General features: G+C 43.4%; 1 protein-coding gene across 1 annotated transcript in view; it reads left to right on the forward strand.

The window, feature by feature from the left end:
- slc5a9 (solute carrier family 5 member 9) overlaps positions 1-20,512 on the forward strand; it is a 551,736-nt gene that overhangs the window by 54,594 nt on the left and 476,630 nt on the right. Inside the window, exons 3-6 of the mRNA XM_056275631.1 lie at positions 1,687-1,758; positions 7,704-7,808; positions 7,909-8,073; positions 8,360-8,465. Coding sequence (XP_056131606.1) covers positions 1,687-1,758; positions 7,704-7,808; positions 7,909-8,073; positions 8,360-8,465 — 448 coding nt within the window. The remainder of the gene's footprint in view (positions 1-1,686; positions 1,759-7,703; positions 7,809-7,908; positions 8,074-8,359; positions 8,466-20,512) is intronic.

Raw genomic sequence — 20,512 nt, forward strand, 5'->3', positions numbered from 1 at the left:
TTCCTCATGTCACCCTATCGTTACAGTAGGGTATGACAACTTCTTGTGTGGGGTATTTAGTTTTCCAACTTTGAAAAAAAAGGGAATCTATGGATCTAAGGCAACAGTATGTTGCCTCTTAACATGATCCAGCACACCCACAGGATTTCTTCAGCTAATCTTATTTATGTCTGCCTGCCTGAAGAAGTTACATTTAAGCTAAGCAGAAAAATGACTTTATAGAACCACCGGGATTTCACGCCTACCTAAAACCACCATGGGCGGTCAAAATAACGGCCGGTTTTTAAAGTCTACATTCTGTCAAGATAAGCACTCAACTGAGATATTAATGCATTACATATTTTAGTATGTCTGTTAGGAAACTAGCTGACACCAGTATTAAAATTTTAACAACTATAATACTGTTTTTAAACAATTTAAACTTCACAGAGTCATGGTCGAACTTGAATATCAAAATTGAAAAAGTGAAAATATTACCTGAAAAACAAAACAGACAACACATATTGCTAATCTAACAAACGTAATAAGGCCTATAAAACGTGACATGTAAAAAAGAACTGAAAATAAATATTGAAACAGTCCCAATCAACGACCGGAACTAAAAAACTACTAGAATGGCCATGGGCCCACAGTTTTAAAACTCTATATTCTGTCAAGATCAGGGCTGTAGCACAAAATTCTGGGCCCTATACATAAACAGTCTCTGTGGGCCCCTTTCCTCTTTTGTCTCTCACGCGTCACTTTTTTTAGTTCTAGCATACTGTATATTATTTACAATCACAGCACATTCATCTATTAAAACCTGACTTAACCTAGTATCAGCAGTCACTCGTGACAGGACTAGATGAGCGGCATTGGGAGATGCTCGTGAGGGGCAGACTAAACCATTTTGTACCTTTTGTAAGGGGTGAGAGGGGCCTCAAAGAGCCTCCACTATATTCTTTAAGTCCCTCAACCTATTTATTGAGCCAATGAAACTGAAGTTATGACACTAATTAGTTAGAAATAAAAATTTGTAAACCAAAACAAACTTTTAATTCAAGGCTTTAACCCCCCCCCCCTTCTGGGCCCTGGTAGGTCCTTCGCTTTTTTCCCCCCAACTACGAGGCTGCTGGTCAAGATAAATACCCAGTTGAGATATTAATGCATTACATATGTTAGTATGTCTGTTATGAAACTAACTGACACCAAAATTAGCATTTTCACAACTTTAATGCTATTTTTCAAACAATTTAAAATGGCGGCTGTCCAACGCCTGTAAATACTGCAATGCCTCGGTGGTAGTCATGGTGTGTCTGTAAAAGTTTAGACTATTTCTCTGCACTGGGACAGAGCACTGTTTCTGGGACAGAGCAACGAACTTCACCAAGGAAATGACGCCACCAACACATGTCACAAATACTGACATGACGCACACCATCACGCGCAAATTACGAGACATCATGTTGTCCGCACATGGTCGTTTTAGGTAGATCTCTTCATAACTTTTTTTATGCAGTTGATCTGAAACTCATTTTAATGCAAATATATGCAATTTTAGGAGCACTCGGGGAGTGGCAGGTCTATATATTTTTTTCACAACGTTATTAAACTGAAAATCCAAAACCGTCAAATTGACGGTCTTGCTGGTTTAGGGATGTTTCTACTCTTGGGGGTGATTTTAGTCTTTTCTCTCTAATTGTCCAGTCATCAGTGGAAGCCAATCGCAGTACTGTGGGTGGATACTTCCTAGCTGGCCGTTCAATGACCTGGTGGCCTGTGAGTATGCCAAGTTCTTGATGGGGGATGATGTAGTTTTGTGTGGAAAATTTGATTTTGCGGTGTTGCTATTGTCCTTGAGATTACATCAATAATGTCATTCCAGGACTGTCATTTACATAAAGTAACCAGATTATGCTTTTGTAATGTCATAAGGCCTCTACTAAAAGTTCCAAGTGTAGCCTAAAACAGTGAAACATGAAAATATACAGACTAAAATATTTCCAACAATATTTTATTGGAAGGGACATAGGGTGTACGAAAAATACAAATACAATATAAATGGAGATGATTGTCCCTCCATATTTTGGTAATTTCCCAGCCCCCTCCCACCCAACCCTCACCCATTGCTGGTGCAAAAATAAATAAATGAATAGATAAATAAATAAAAAATTAACATTAATTACAATTATAAATAAATAAAAAACTACAAAATACAAATAAAATAGTTTAGAGAGCTTTACATCAGCAAGATGCATTCAGTCACCTCATAAGTACCAAGTGCAGGAACATGAAGTACAGAGCACCATGTACAAATGAACTATTAGCAGTCATTTCTGTTTACATACGTCTACATAATTCATGCTTTCTGATGTCATACATTTTAGTGATTGGGGAAAAGTATATCCCATAACCGACTACAAGCCCCTACCCCCGCAGGCATGCCATAAAGATCCCTCCCTAATAGACAAACTCAATTATTTTTTTGCACGTTTTGAGGTAACCAACAACAGGAGGGCGCAGACACTTCCACCATCACCAAGCGACCAGGTACTCCAGCCGTCTACAGCTAGGGTACAGAAAGTCTTTGCCAGTGTCAACCCATGCAAAGCAATGGGGCCAGACAGCATATCTGGGTGTGTTATTAAGGACTGCCTAGAACAGCTGAAAGATGTTTTTGCAAACAACTTCAACACCTCGCTCAGTCAATCAGTAGTGCCCAACTGACTTAAAAGTGCCATCATCATTCCCCTGCCCAAATAGTCAAACCCAGCCAGTATGAATGACTTCCGCCCTCACTCCAATGGGCGCCCCCTCCCATGGGCCCTCACTCCCATGGGTATGAAGTGCTTTGAGCAGCTCGTCATTGAATATAAGTAAAACAAAAGAGATGGTGATTGACTTCAGGAGGGCTGGCAGGCACCACCATATACCGCTGACCATCGATGGGGCCACTGTGGAGAGGGTCAGTAACATCGTGTTTCTGGGAGTGCACCTGGCGGACGACCTGACCTCAACTATTAACACCTTGGCCATCGTTAAAAAGCCCCAGCAGCAGCTCCACCTCCTCCGGAGACTTAAAAGGGCAAGCCTCCACATTCCAGCCCTCACCACCTTCTACAGGGGCACTGTTAAAAGTATTCTAACCTACAGTCTCACTTCCTGGTTTGATAACTGCAAAGCGACTGAAAAACACCAGCTGTACTTGGTTTGATTATAACTATGACGTCACTGTTTCAACCCTACATATACCCACATTTCCTTCACATGGGCATTTGCCTGAAAAAGACTATCCTGGTGGAAACATTGCTAAATAAACCAGGGAGCTCTAATTGCAAATGCTAACATTGCCTGCACCTCCCTTGTTCCAGTGCACAGCTCTATTCTCTACCTTCCAAGGCTGACACAGTGGAGTTTTGTTGGGTGACACATAAAAACAAGTGTACACTGTATGTACATTTCATGAGTTTCTAAGTCGTCGTCGCTGGCGTCTCTCGTGTCTGAGGAGCCATTCCAAGAGATTAAGGTGTGTGCTTGAAACGAAGATGGCTTGACAGTACAAGGTGAGAATAGAAGAGTCTGGAACAGCATGGACTGGGGATAATAGGGGATGGACCCATTCCTGTGGCTCTGTTCTTTGCGGATTTCTTGGTGGCGGCGCTTTTCTTCCACATGCATTCGTTTGTCAGTTTCGGACCTTGATGGAACCAGCCAGGCAGGCAGCTCTCCAGTATTTTCGATTTTCCGCTACTTTTTCCCAGTTCTTAGGGTTGATGTTGAAGGTGATCAGCGTTCCCTTGAACGTCCTTGTAGCATTTTTTGGGAGCTCGTCTTTTTCTTTGACCTTCAGTCAGTTCGGAGTATAGAATTTGTTTTGGGAGTCTGTCGTTTGGCATCCTCTGGATGTGGCCAAGCCACCGCAGCTGGTGATGTTCAATTGTCATCTCGATGGAAAGGAGATCGGCTCCTTCGAGAACTTGATTGTTGGTGACCCGTTCTTGCCAGGAAATTCCCAGAATACTTCTCAGTTTTTGCTGGTGGGAGCGTTCTAGTTTACGGATTTGGTACTTGCAGGGGGTCCAGGCTTCACAACCATACAGGAGGGTTGAAAGAACTATTGCACGGTAAACCATGATTTTGGTTGATGTCTTGACATCACAATCATAGAAAACACGGTGAGAAAGTCGGCCAAAGGCAGTGTGGGCAGCATTCAGTCTGTTTGTGATGCCTGGTTTTAAACTGCACGTTTCTTCGAGGATATTTCCAAGGTACTGAAAGGATTGAACTTGTTCTATAGGTTGGCGAAGGATGGTGATTTGAAGCGGAACTCCTGGAGTATCCTGAGGCACAACAGCAAGTATTTTGGTTTTCTTGATGTTCACAGAAAAGCCAAACGTTTCGTACGCCTGGAGTTGGTATTGACTGAAGACCTTCTGGAGTCATGGCAGGAGCAGCATTATCATTGGCATATTGAAGCTGATGATGACGTTGGTGGATGTCTTGTTCTTAGATTTCAAGTGCTGGAGATTGAACAGGCTGCCATCAAAGTGGTAACGGATGGTGACTTTACTGTCGAGTGACCGATCTGTCTTCTGCAAGAGAGCAGCCAGGTATAAGGAAAATAATGGAGGCGCTAGAACACAGCCTTGCTTTACTCCACAATCCATGGGGAAAGACTTGGAAAGGGTTCCACGGGAACAGACACAGCCTTTCATGTCATCATGGAGGGCGTGAATCATCTGGATGAAATGGTCAGGGCATCCAGATTTGGATAGCACTTCCTACGAAATGACTCTCGGAAGAGAATCAAATGCTTTCTCGGGGTCGAAAAAGATGAAAAACATTGTCTTCTGTTGTTCTCTTGCCTTTTCCATGTGCTGTCATGCCACAAAGATCATATCGGTGGCTCCTCTGTGGTATCGAAAACTGCTTTGGGATTCGGGGAGAACTTCTTCGGCCAGGGTGGTGAAATGATTCAGAAGGATCCGCAACAGAATTTTTCCAACTGTTGAGAGGAGGGAAATTCCTCTGTAATTGCCGCATACTCCTCGGTCCCCTTATTTGAAAATGGTAATGATGTCTGCATCTCTGAAATCAGCTGGGGCGGTCCGGGTTTCCCAGATCTACACGATGATTTCGTACAGCCGCTTCCGAAGAGGTAGTCCTCCATACTTATACAGTTCTGCAGGGATTCTGTCGGGTCCAGCCGCTTTGTTGGTGCGCATCTGAGCGATCACTTTTTGAAGCTCCTTGGCGGAAGGAGGTGCAGACATCCACGGTTTTTGCGGCAGAGTAGGTAGGCCATCAAGGCAGTCGGGAGACGCTCATGATGGTTTGCAGAGGAACGAATGGAAGTGCTGTTTCCATCGTTGACTGATGGCTACATCATCCCTCAGAATTGTTACACTGTCCTCTGTTTTAATTGGTGTTGGTGTGGTCTTGATGGGCCCGTAGATGGTATGGGTAGCAGAGAAGAAGTCATGGAGGTGGTTCTGGTCTGCGTAGCCCTGGATCTCAAGGGCTTTACTTTGCCACCAAGCATCCTTCATGGAGTGGAGTTGAGCTTGGGTTTTTGACTTCAGTTTCTTGTAGTGCTCTTCTTTTCTCTTGAAGGTTCTATTGTTCTCCCAGGAGAGACGAGCTTGATTCTTTGTGCTGATCAGGTTGAGAATTTCCTGGTTGTTCTTATCAAACCAGTGCTGGTGACATCTTTAGAGAATACCAATTTCGGTTTCAGCTACAGCGAGGAGAGTCATTTTTAGGTTTATCCAGTTTGATATGGGGTTGTTTTCGATGAGGGCAACATCCTTCAGGACTTCCGTGATCTTATTCCAGAAGCTTCTTCTTACGCTGAGATCGTCAAGCTTTCGGATGTTCATTTTCCTTTAGCGGGATGGTCATAGCAGGGCATCTAGCCTTGGGTTTGAGTTGCAGGTGGAGCTTGGAGATGACCAGCCTATGTTCGGTCCAACAATCGTCAGCATGCAGGAGTGCCTTGGTGACATGGACGTTGGATTGGTCCTTCATGTGTACAATCACAAAGTCAATGAGATGCTAGTGGTGGGATCGTGGATGCATCCAGTTAGTTTTCTGACTCATTTTGAGTTGGAAGATAGTATTTGTGATGATGAGGCCATGTTCCGCACAGAGGCCAAAGAAAAGGCTTCCGTTTGAGTTGCATTTACTGACTCTATGCTTCCCAATGATGTTGCTCAATGTTTTACTGTCTCTGCCAATGCGAGTGTTGAGGTCACCCAAAAGGATGAGCTTGTCAGCTGTTGTTACAGTGGAAATAGTTCTTGATAGGGTGTGTAGAAAGCTATTTTCGCCTCATCGTCAGCATCAAGAGTTGGAGCATAAGCGCTGATGGCAGTCAGGAAGTATCCATGGTAATCTGATGGAGAAGATGCATTCGTTAATGCAAACAGGTGTTAGATTCAGGTCACGGACAAGTTTGGATCTGATCGCAAAGCCGACTCCATGAATTCGGTGGTCTATTTCTGGTAATCCTTTCCATATGAATGTATATCCGAGACCTTTTTCTTCAAGTTGGCCTTCATCTGATTTGAAGCGAGAGAGTTGTTGTGCAATAAGGGCAGTTTGTCGTTCTGGTCTATCAGAGTAATTCCGATCAAGAGTCCTAATGTTCCAGGTTCCAGAAGTCAGTAGTGTAAAAACTTCCTTATTTCACCCACAAGAAATGGATTTCCCCATTGGATGCGGTATTCCAGTCAGGAGACATGGGATACAGCTGTTTTTAACCCACATTTTCTAGGGCCTTCCCCTGGTTGGGGGAAGCAGTGATGTCCCTAAAAAGGGCTCTCCTTCGCAAGGTTGCTGCTGAATCCACGCAAAGCTTTCCAGGTTCATGTAGAGACGACCATCAGATCCTTGCCGCCAGGTGTGTGCCTTTGGAGCTAGGAGCTTCCAGGATGATCAGTCTCTGCTCCCGTCGCGCCGCAGCATCGCCAATGGACTTTGTGGAGGGGGGGGGGGGCACAATTCTCAAAAAACTCTCAGAGCCATTCACTAACGCCTTGGATTAAAGTGGTGATCAGGTTGCGACGCTGGTCCACGGTAGGATTGGGAGTCCAGACTGCCCACTTGTCAGGCACTTAGGAGCAAGGCATGTGTGGGATTTTTATAACCGACAGTCTGAAGTCCTGTTAGGCTTTAGCCAGCTGAGTGCTGCCCAGGTTGCGCCAACTCCACAAGTGAAGTCTGGTCAATACTGGGAGGAGAGGCCTATCCAGGGTTTGTCATGCATGCAGGAATTAGTAGCCTGTACCTTTCAGCCTACATCACAAGACGCTTCAGCAACCCAGTTGTTTATAAGTAAACAGAAAAAAAAGTGTCATCTGCAAATAGATCAAAATCTAAAGAACAAACCACATACTATTCCAGAAGTGCATCAGATATAAGTGAACATTTTGCGTGTCCTCTCCTTAAATGATCTGTCACATTAAAGTAAAACAAGAATTAAGTGTTTGTGCTTAATGATGTCAGACACTTAATCATCACATTTTAAATAATTACATTCCATTTTTCCCTCATCATCCCAGTTCTGTAAGTGCAATGGAGACTGAAACAGAACTGATGTTTGCCCCAGATGATTGTTGATTATTATTACATTATCATTATTATTGTTTATATTGTGTTGTTGTGTCCTTATCATTATCAAACATTTAAACTGCTTTTACTTAAACATTTCCATGGCCTTACAGATTGGAGCTTCTCTGATGTCCAGCAATGTGGGCAGTGGTCTGTTCATTGGCCTGGCAGGAACAGGAGCAGCAGGAGGAATTGCAGTCGGGGGCTTTGAATGGAATGTATGAGATGCTGTTTCTGATGTTTCTGACTGTGTTCTGTGTTAAAGTTACAGCATAGCTACTGGTACCACTTCTAAACTCTGTGTGCATGGTCCTGCAGGCAGCGTGGGTCCTGGTGGCTCTGGGCTGGCTGTTTGTGCCAGTCTACATCTCTGCTGGAGTGGTAACCATGCCCGAGTATTTGGGGAAACGTTTTGGAGGGCAGAGGATACGGATCTACATGTCCACTCTTTCTCTCATACTCTACATCTTCACGAAGATATCTGTAAGACCTGCAGGGACACTGACGACAACATGTATTCACTGACATGCATAGAATGATGTGACACATACAGAACATATGATATATTTAGGGACTGCTCTGATGTAAGGTAACCTGTAATAAGGTACACAAGTAAAAATAAAGCAAGGACTGGTTGTTTAGCTTTACATCTGATGATAATCTGATTGTTTTACCTTAATTACAGCTCAAATTACTTTTAATTATTGACCTGCGATTTGAATAGTTTTCCATTTGTGTGTGTGTGTGTGTGTGTGTGTGTGTTATCTAGACAGATATCTTCTCTGGAGCGTTGTTTATCCAGGTGTCTCTGGGCTGGGACCTGTATTTGTCCACTGGCGTTCTGCTAGTGATCACTGCTGCTTACACTATGGCAGGTAAAAAAACACAAAAACATTCACAAACAATACATAGCACCTGCTCACACGGTCCTTATATACCTACAAACAATACATACCACCTGCTCACACGGCCCTTATACACCTACAAACAATACATACCACCTGCTGACAAGACCCTTATACACCTACAAACAATACATACCACCTGCTCAAACGGCCCTTATACACCTACAAACAATACATATTACCTGCTCACACGGCCTTCATACATCTACAAACAATACTTATTACCTGCTCACACAGTCCTTATACACCTACAAACAATACATACCACCTGCTCAAACGACCCTTATACAACTACAAACAATACATAGCACCTGCTCACACGACCCATATACACCTACAAACAATGCATACCCCCTGCTCACACGACACTTATACACCTACAAACAATACATAGCACCTGCTCACATGACCCTTATATACCTATAAACAATACATACCAACTGCTCACACGACCCTTATACACCTACAAACAATACATACCACCTGCTTACACGACCCTTATACACCTACAAACAATACATATTACCTGCTCACACGACCCTTATACACCTACAAACTATACATATTACCTGCTCACACGGTCCTTATACACCTACAAACAATACATACCACCTGCTCACACGGTCCTTACACACCTACAGATAATACATATTACCTGCTCACATGGTCCTTATACACCTACAAACAATACATACCACCTGCTCACACGGTCCTTATACACCTACAAACAATACATATTACCTGCTCACATGGCCCTTATACACCTACAAACAATACATACCCCCTGCTCACACGGCCCTTATACACCTACAAGCAATACATATTACCTGCTCACACAGACCTCACACACCTACAAACAATACATAGCACCTGCTCACACTGCCCTTATACACGTACAAACAATACATACCACCTGCTCACACGGCCCTTATACACCTACAAACAATAAATACCACCTGCTCACACGACCCTTATACACCTACAAACAATACATACCCCCTGCTCACACGACCCTTATACACCTACAAACAATACATACCACCTGCTCACACGGTCCTTATACACCTACAAACAATACATAGCACCTGCTCACATGGTCCTTATACACATACAAACAATACATAGCATCTGCTCACACAACCCTTATACACCTACAAACAATACATATTACCTTTTCAAACGACCCTTATACACCTACATAGAATACATACCCCCTGCTCACACGGCCCTTATACACCTACAAACAATACATACCCCCTGCTCACACGACCCTTATACACCTACAGACAATACATATTACCTGCTGACAAGACCCTTATACACCTACAAAAAAGACCCTTATACACCTACAAGCAATACATATAACCTGCTCACATGACCCTTATACACCTGCAAACAATACATACCACCTGCTCACACGACCCTTATACACCTACAAACAATACATACCACCTGCTCACACGGTCCTTATACACCTACAAACAATACATACCACCTGCTCACACGGCCCTTGTACACCTACAAACAATACATACCCCCTGCTCACGCGGTCCTTATACACCTACAAACAATACATATTACCTGCTCACTCGACCCTTATACACCTACAAACAATACATACCCCCTGCTCACACGGTCCTTGTACACCTACAAGCAATACATATTACCTGCTGATAAGACCCTTATACACCTACAAACAATACGTACCACCTGCTCACATGGTCCTTATACACCTACAAACAATACATATTACATGGTCACACGGCCCTTATACACCTACAAACAATACATATTACCTGCTCACGAGACCCTTATACACCTACAAACAATACATACCACCTGCTCACACGGCCCTTATACACCTACAAACAATACATACCACCTGCTCACACGGCCCTTATACACCTACAAACAATACATAGCACCTGCTCACACGGTCCTTATACACCTACAAACAATACATACCACCTGCTGACACGGTCCTTATACACCTACAAACAATACGTACCACCTGCTCACACGGTCCTTATACACCTACAAACAATACATAGCATCTGCTCACACAACCCTTATACACCTACAGACAATACATATTACCTGCTGACAAGACCCTCATACACCTACAAACAAGACCCTTATACACCTACAAACAATACATACCCCCTGCTCACACGGCCCTTATACACCTACAAACAATACATAGCACCTGCTCACACGGTCCTTATACACCTACAAACAATACATACCACCTGCTCACACGGTCCTTATACACCTACAAACAATACATACCCCCTGCTCACACGGTCCTTATACCCCTACAAACAATATATAGCATCTGCTCACACAACCCTTATACACCTGCAGACAATACATTGCCCCTGCTCACACGGTCCTTATACACCTACAAGCAATACATATTACCTGCTGATAAGACCCTTATACACCTACAAACAATACATAGCACCTGCTCACATGGTCCTTATACACCTACAAACAATACATAGCATCTGCTCAGACAACCCTTATACACCTACAAACAATACATATTACCTTTTCACACGACCCTTATACACCTACAAAGAATACATACCCCCTGCTCACACGGCCCTTATACACCTACAAAGAATACATACCCCCTGCTCACACGACCCTTATACACCTACAGACAATACATATTACCTGCTGACAAGACCCTTATACACCTACAAACAAGACCCTTATACACCTACAAGCAATACATATAACCTGCTCACATGACCCTTATACACCTGCAAACAATACATACCACCTGCTCACACGACCCTTATACACCTACAAACAATACATACCACCTGCTCACACGGTCCTTATACACCTACAAACAATACATACCACCTGCTCACACGGCCCTTATACGCCTACAAACAATACATACCCCCTGCTCACGCGGTCCTTATACACCTACAAACAATACATATTACCTGCTGACACGACCCTTATACACCTACAAACAATACATACCCCTTGCTCACACGGTCCTTATACACCTACAAGCAATACATATTACCTGCTGATAAGACCCTTATACACCTACAAACAATGCTTACCACCTGCTCACATGGTCCTTATACACCTACAAACAATACATATTACCTGGTCACACGGCCCTTATACACCTACAAACAATACATACCACCTGCTCACACGGCCCTTATACACCTACAAACAATACATACCACCTGCTCACACGGCCCTTATACACCAACACACAATACATAGCACCTGCTCACACGGTCCTTGTACACCTACAAACAATACATACCACCTGCTGACACGGTCCTTATACACCCACAAACAATACGTACCACCAGCTCACACGGTCCTTATACACCTACAAACAATACATAGCATCTGCTCACACAACCCTTATACACCTACAGACAATACACATTACCTGCTGACAAGACCCTCATACACCTACAAACAAGACCCTTATACACCTACAAACAATACATACCCCCTGCTCACACAACCCTTATACACCTACAAACAATACATACCCCCTGTTCACACGGCCCTTATACACCTACAAGCAATACATATTACCTGCTCACACGGACCTCATACACCTACAAACAATACATAGCACCTGCTCACACTGCCCTTATACATGTACAAACAATACATACCACCTGCTCACACGGCCCTTATACACCTACAAACAATAAATACCACCTGCTCACACGACCCTTATACACCTACAAACAATACATACCCCCTGCTCACACGACCCTTATACACCTACAAACAATACATACCACCTGCTCACACGGTCCTTATACACCTACAAACAATACATAGCACCTGCTCACATGGTCCTTATACACCTACAAACAATACATAGCATCTGCTCACACAACCCTTATACACCTACAAACAATACATATTACCTTTTCACACGACCCTTATACACCTACATAGAATACATACCCCCTGCTCACACGGCCCTTATACACCTACAAACAATACATACCCCCTGCTCACACGACCCTTATACACCTACAGACAATACATATTACCTGCTGACAAGACCCTTATACACCTACAAAAAAGACCCTTATACACCTACAAGCAATACATATAACCTGCTCACATGAGCCTTATACACCTGCAAACAATACATACCACCTGCTCACACGACCCTTATACACCTACAAACAATACATACCACCTGCTCACACGGTCCTTATACACCTACAAACAATACATACCACCTGCTCACACGGCCCTTATACACCTACAAACAATACATACCCCCTGCTCACGCGGTCCTTATACACCTACAAACAATACATATTACCTGCTCACTCGACCCTTATACACCTACAAACAATACATACCCCCTGCTCACACGGTCCTTATACACCTACAAGCAATACATATTACCTGCTGATAAGACCCTTATACACCTACAAACAATACGTACCACCTGCTCACATGGTCCTTATACACCTACAAACAATACATATTACATGGTCACACGGCCCTTATACACCTACAAACAATACATATTACCTGCTCACAAGACCCTTATACACCTACAAACAATACATACCACCTGCTCACACGGCCCTTATACACCTACAAACAATACATAGCACCTGCTCACACGGTCCTTATACACCTACAAACAATACATACCACCTGCTGACACGGTCCTTATACACCTACAAACAATACGTACCACCTGCTCACACAGTCCTTATACACCTACAAACAATACATAGCATCTGCTCACACAACCCTTATACACCTACAGACAATACATATTACCTGCTGACAAGACCCTCATACACCTACAAACAAGACCCTTATACACCTACAAACAATACATACCCCCTGCTCACACGGCCCTTATACACCTACAAACAATACATAGCACCTGCTCACACGGTCCTTATACACCTACAAACAATACATACCACCTGCTCACACGGTCCTTATACACCTACAAACAATACATACCCCCTGCTCACACGGTCCTTATACCCCTACAAACAATATATAGCATCTGCTCACACAACCCTTATACACCTGCAAACAATACATACCACCTGCTCACACGACCCTTGTACACCTACAAACAATACATACCACCTGCTCACACGGTCCTTATACACCTACAAACAATACATACCACCTGCTCACACGGCCCTTATACACCTACAAACAATACATACCCCCTGCTCACGCGGTCCTTATACACCTACAAACAATACATATTACCTGCTCACACGACCCTTATACACCTACAAACAATACATACCCCCTGCTCACACGGTCCTTATACACCTACAAGCAATACATATTACCTGCTGATAAGACCCTTATACACCTACAAACAATACGTACCACCTGCTCACATAGTTCTTATACACCTACAAACAATACATATTACCTGCTCACACGGTCCTTATACACCTACAAACAATACCTACCACCTGCTCACATGGTCCTTATACAACTACAAACAATACATACCCCCTGCTCAGACAACCCTTATACACCTACAAACAATACATATTACCTTTTCACACGACCCTTAAACACCTACAAAGAATACATACCCCCTGCTCACACGGCCCTTATACACCTACAAAGAATACATACCCCCTGCTCACACGACCCTTATACACCTACAGACAATACATATTACCTGCTGACAAGACCCTTATACACCTACAAACAAGACCCTTATACACCTACAAGCAATACATATAACCTGCTCACATGACCCTTATACACCTGCAAACAATACATACCACCTGCTCACACGACCCTTATACACCTACAAACAATACATACCACCTGCTCACACGGTCCTTATACACCTACAAACAATACATACCACCTGCTCACACGGCCCTTATACGCCTACAAACAATACATACCCCCTGCTCACGCGGTCCTTATACACCTACAAACAATACATATTACCTGCTGACACGACCCTTATACACCTACAAACAATACATACCCCTTGCTCACACGGTCCTTATACACCTACAAGCAATACATATTACCTGCTGATAAGACCCTTATACACCTACAAACAATGCTTACCACCTGCTCACATGGTCCTTATACACCTACAAACAATACATATTACCTGGTCACACGGCCCTTATACACCTACAAACAATACATACCACCTGCTCACACGGCCCTTATACACCTACAAACAATACATACCACCTGCTCACACGGCCCTTATACACCAACACACAATACATAGCACCTGCTCACACGGTCCTTATACACCTACAAACAATACATACCACCTGCTGACACGGTCCTTATACACCCACAAACAATACGTACCACCAGCTCACACGGTCCTTATACACCTACAAACAATACATAGCATCTGCTCACACAACCCTTATACACCTACAGACAATACACATTACCTGCTGACAAGACCCTCATACACCTACAAACAAGACCCTTATACACCTACAAACAATACATACCCCCTGCTCACACAACCCTTATACACCTACAAACAATACATACCCCCTGTTCACACGGCCCTTATACACCTACAAGCAATACATATTACCTGCTCACACGGACCTCATACACCTACAAACAATACATAGCACCTGCTCACACTGCCCTTATACATGTACAAACAATACATACCACCTGCTCACACGGCCCTTATACACCTACAAACAATAAATACCACCTGCTCACACGACCCTTATACACCTACAAACAATACATACCCCCTGCTCACACGACCCTTATACACCTACAAACAATACATACCACCTGCTCACACGGTCCTTATACACCTACAAACAATACATAGCACCTGCTCACATGGTCCTTATACACCTACAAACAATACATAGCATCTGCTCACACAACCCTTATACACCTACAAACAATACATATTACCTTTTCACACGACCCTTATACACCTACATAGAATACATACCCCCTGCTCACACGGCCCTTATACACCTACAAACAATACATACCCCCTGCTCACACGACCCTTATACACCTACAGACAATACATATTACCTGCTGACAAGACCCTTATACACCTACAAAAAAGACCCTTATACACCTACAAGCAATACATATAACCTGCTCACATGACCCTTATACACCTGCAAACAATACATACCACCTGCTCACACGACCCTTATACACCTACAAACAATACATACCACCTGCTCACACGGTCCTTATACACCTACAAACAATACATACCACCTGCTCACACGGCCCTTATACACCTACAAACAATACATACCCCCTGCTCACGCGGTCCTTATACACCTACAAACAATACATATTACCTGCTCAGTCGACCCTTATACACCTACAAACAATACATACCCCCTGCTCACACGGTCCTTATACACCTACAAGCAATACATATTACCTGCTGATAAGACCCTTATACACCTACAAACAATACGTACCACCTGCTCACATGGTCCTTATACACCTACAAACAATACATATTACATGGTCACACGGCCCTTATACACCTACAAACAATACATATTACCTGCTCACAAGACCCTTATACACCTACAAACAATACATACCACCTGCTCACACGGCCCTTATACACCTACAAACAATACATAGCACCTGCTCACACGGTCCTTATACACCTACAAACAATACATACCACCTGCTGACACGGTCCTTATACACCTACAAACAATACGTACCACCTGCTCACACAGTCCTTATACACCTACAAACAATACATAGCATCTGCTCACACAACCCTTATACACCTACAGACAATACATATTACCTGCTGACAAGACCCTCATACACCTACAAACAAGACCCTTATACACCTACAAACAATACATACCCCCTGCTCACACGGCCCTTATACACCTACAAACAATACATAGCACCTGCTCACACGGTCCTTATACACCTACAAACAATACATACCACCTGCTCACACGGTCCTTATACACCTACAAACAATACATACCCCCTGCTCACACGGTCCTTATACCCCTACAAACAATATATAGCATCTGCTCACACAACCCTTATACACCTGCAAACAATACATACCACCTGCTCACACGACCCTTGTACACCTACAAACAATACATACCACCTGCTCACACGGTCCTTATACACCTACAAACAATACATACCACCTGCTCACACGGCCCTTATACACCTACAAACAATACATACCCCCTGCTCACGCGGTCCTTATACACCTACAAACAATACATATTACCTGCTCACACGACCCTTATACACCTACAAACAATACATACCCCCTGCTCACACGGTCCTTATACACCTACAAGCAATACATATTACCTGCTGATAAGACCCTTATACACCTACAAACAATAAATACCACCTGCTCACATAGTTCTTATACACCTACAAACAATACATATTACCTGCTCACACGGTCCTTATACACCTACAAACAATACCTACCACCTGCTCACATGGTCCTTATACAACTACAAACAATACATACCCCCTGCTCAGACAACCCTTATACACCTACAAACAATACATATTACCTTTTCACACGACCCTTAAACACCTACAAAGAATACATACCCCCTGCTCACACGGCCCTTATACACCTACAAAGAATACATACCCCCTGCTCACACGACCCTTATACACCTACAGACAATACATATTACCTGCTGACAAGACCCTTATACACCTACAAACAAGACCCTTATACACCTACAAGCAATACATATAACCTGCTCACATGACCCTTATACACCTGCAAACAATACATACCACCTGCTCACACGACCCTTATACACCTACAAACAATACATACCACCTGCTCACACGGTCCTTATACACCTACAAACAATACATACCACCTGCTCACACGGCCCTTATACGCCTACAAACAATACATACCCCCTGCTCACGCGGTCCTTATACACCTACAAACAATACATATTACCTGCTGACACGACCCTTATACACCTACAAACAATACATACCCCTTGCTCACACGGTCCTTATACACCTACAAGCAATACATATTACCTGCTGATAAGACCCTTATACACCTACAAACAATACTTACCACCTGCTCACATGGTCCTTATACACCTACAAACAATACATATTACCTGGTCACACGGCCCTTATACACCTACAAACAATACATATTACCTGCTCACAAGACCCTTATACACCTACAAACAATACATACCACCTGCTCACACGGCCCTTATACACCTACAAACAATACATACCACCTGCTCACACGGCCCTTATACACCTACACACAATACATAGCACCTGCTCACACGGTCCTTATACACCTACAAACAATACATACCACCTGCTGACACGGTCCTTATACACCCACAAACAATACGTACCACCTGCTCACACGGTCCTTATACACCTACAAACAATACATAGCATCTGCTCACACAACCCTTATACACCTACAGACAATACACATTACCTGCTGACAAGACCCTCATACACCTACAAACAAGACCCTTATACACCTACAAACAATACATACCCCCTGCTCACACGGCCCTTATACACCTACAAGCAATACATATTACCTGCTCACATGACCCTTATACACCTACAAACAATACATACCCCCTGCTCACACAACCCTTATACACCTACAAACAATACATACCACCTGCTCACATGGTCCTTATACACCTACAAGCAATACATATTACCTGCTCACATGACCCTTATACACCTGCAAACAATACATACCACCTGCTCACACGACCCTTGTACACCTACAAACAATACATACCACCTGCTCACACGGTCCTTATACACCTACAAACAATACATACCACCTGCTCACACGGCCCTTATGCACCTACAAACAATACATACCCCCTGCTCACGCGGTCCTTATACACCTACAAACAATAGATATTACCTGCTCACACGACCCTTATACACCTACAAACAATACATACCCCCTGCTCACACGGTCCTTATACACCTACAAACAATACGTACCACCTGCTCACATGGTTCTTATACACCTACAAACAATACATATTACCTGCTCACACGGTCCTTATACACCTACAAACAATACCTACCACCTGCTCACATGGTCCTTATACACCTACAAACAATACATACCCCCTGCTCACACAACCCTTATACACCTACAAACAATACATACCACCTGCTCACATGGTCCTTATACACCTACAAGCAATACATATTACCTGCTCACATGACCCTTATACGCCTGCAAACAATACATACCACCTGCTCACACGACCCTTATACACCTACAAACAATACATACCACCTGCTCACACGGTCCTTATACACCTACAAACAATACATACCACCTGCTCACACGGCCCTTATACACCTACAAACAATACATACCCCCTGCTCACACGGTCCTTATACACCTACAAGCAATACATATTACCTGCTGATAAGACCCTTATACACCTACAAACAATACATACCCCCTGCTCACACGGTCCTTATACACCTCCAAGCAATACAAATTACCTGCTGATAAGACCCTTATACACCTACAAACAATACGTACCACCTGCTCACATGGTTCTTATACACCTACAAACAATACATATTACCTGCTCACACGGTCCTTATACACCTACAAACAATACCTACCACCTGCTCACATGGTCCTTATACACCTACAAACAATACATACCCCCTGCTCACACAACCCTTATACACCTACAAACAATACATACCACCTGCTCACATGGTCCTTATACACCTACAAGCAATACATATTACCTGCTCACATGACCCTTATACGCCTGCAAACAATACATACCACCTGCTCACACGACCCTTATACACCTACAAACAATACATACCACCTGCTCACACGGTCCTTATACACCTACAAACAATGCATACCACCTGCTCACACGGCCCTTATACACCTACAAACAATACATACCCCCTGCTCACACGGCCCTTAAACACCTACAAGCAATACATATTACCTGCTGATAAGACCCTTGTACACCTACAAAAAATACGTACCACCTGCTCACATGGTTCTTATACACCTACAAACAATACATATTACCTGCTCACACGGCCCTTATACACCTACAAACAATGCATATTTCCTGCTCACAAGACCCTTATACACCTACAAACAATACATACCACCCGCTCACACGGTCCTTATACACCTACAAACAATACATACCACCTGCTCACACGGCCCTTATACACCTACAAACAATACATACCCCCTGCTCACACGGCCCTTATACACCTACAAGCAATACATATTACCTGCTCACACGGACCTCATACACCTACCAACAATACATACCACCTGCTCACACGGTCCTTATACACCTACAAACAATACATAGCACCTGCTCACATGGTCCTTATACACCTACAAAGAATACATAGCATCTGCTCAGACAACCCTTATACACCTACAAACAATACATATTACCTGCTGACAAGACCCTTATACACCTACAAACAAGACCCTTATACACCTACAAGCAATACATATAACCTGCTCACATGACCCTTATACACCTGCAAACAATACATACCACCTGCTCACACGACCCTTATACACCTACAAACAATACATACCACCTGCTCACACGGTCCTTATACACCTACAAACAATACATACCACCTGCTCACACGGCCCTTATACGCCTACAAACAATACATACCACCTGCTCACACGACCCTTATACACCTACAAGCAATACATATTACCTGCTCACACGGACCTCATACACCTACCAACAATACATACCACCTGCTCACACGGTCCTTATACACCTACAAACAATACATAGCACCTGCTCACATGGTCCTTATACACCTACAAAGAATACATAGCATCTGCTCACACAACCCTTATACACCTACAAACAATACATATTACCTTTTCACACGACCCTTATACACCTACAGACAATACATATTACCTGCTGACAAGA

Source organism: Lampris incognitus, chromosome 3, assembly GCF_029633865.1.
Source record: "Lampris incognitus isolate fLamInc1 chromosome 3, fLamInc1.hap2, whole genome shotgun sequence".
In the NCBI taxonomy this organism is placed as follows: domain Eukaryota; kingdom Metazoa; phylum Chordata; class Actinopteri; order Lampriformes; family Lampridae; genus Lampris; species Lampris incognitus.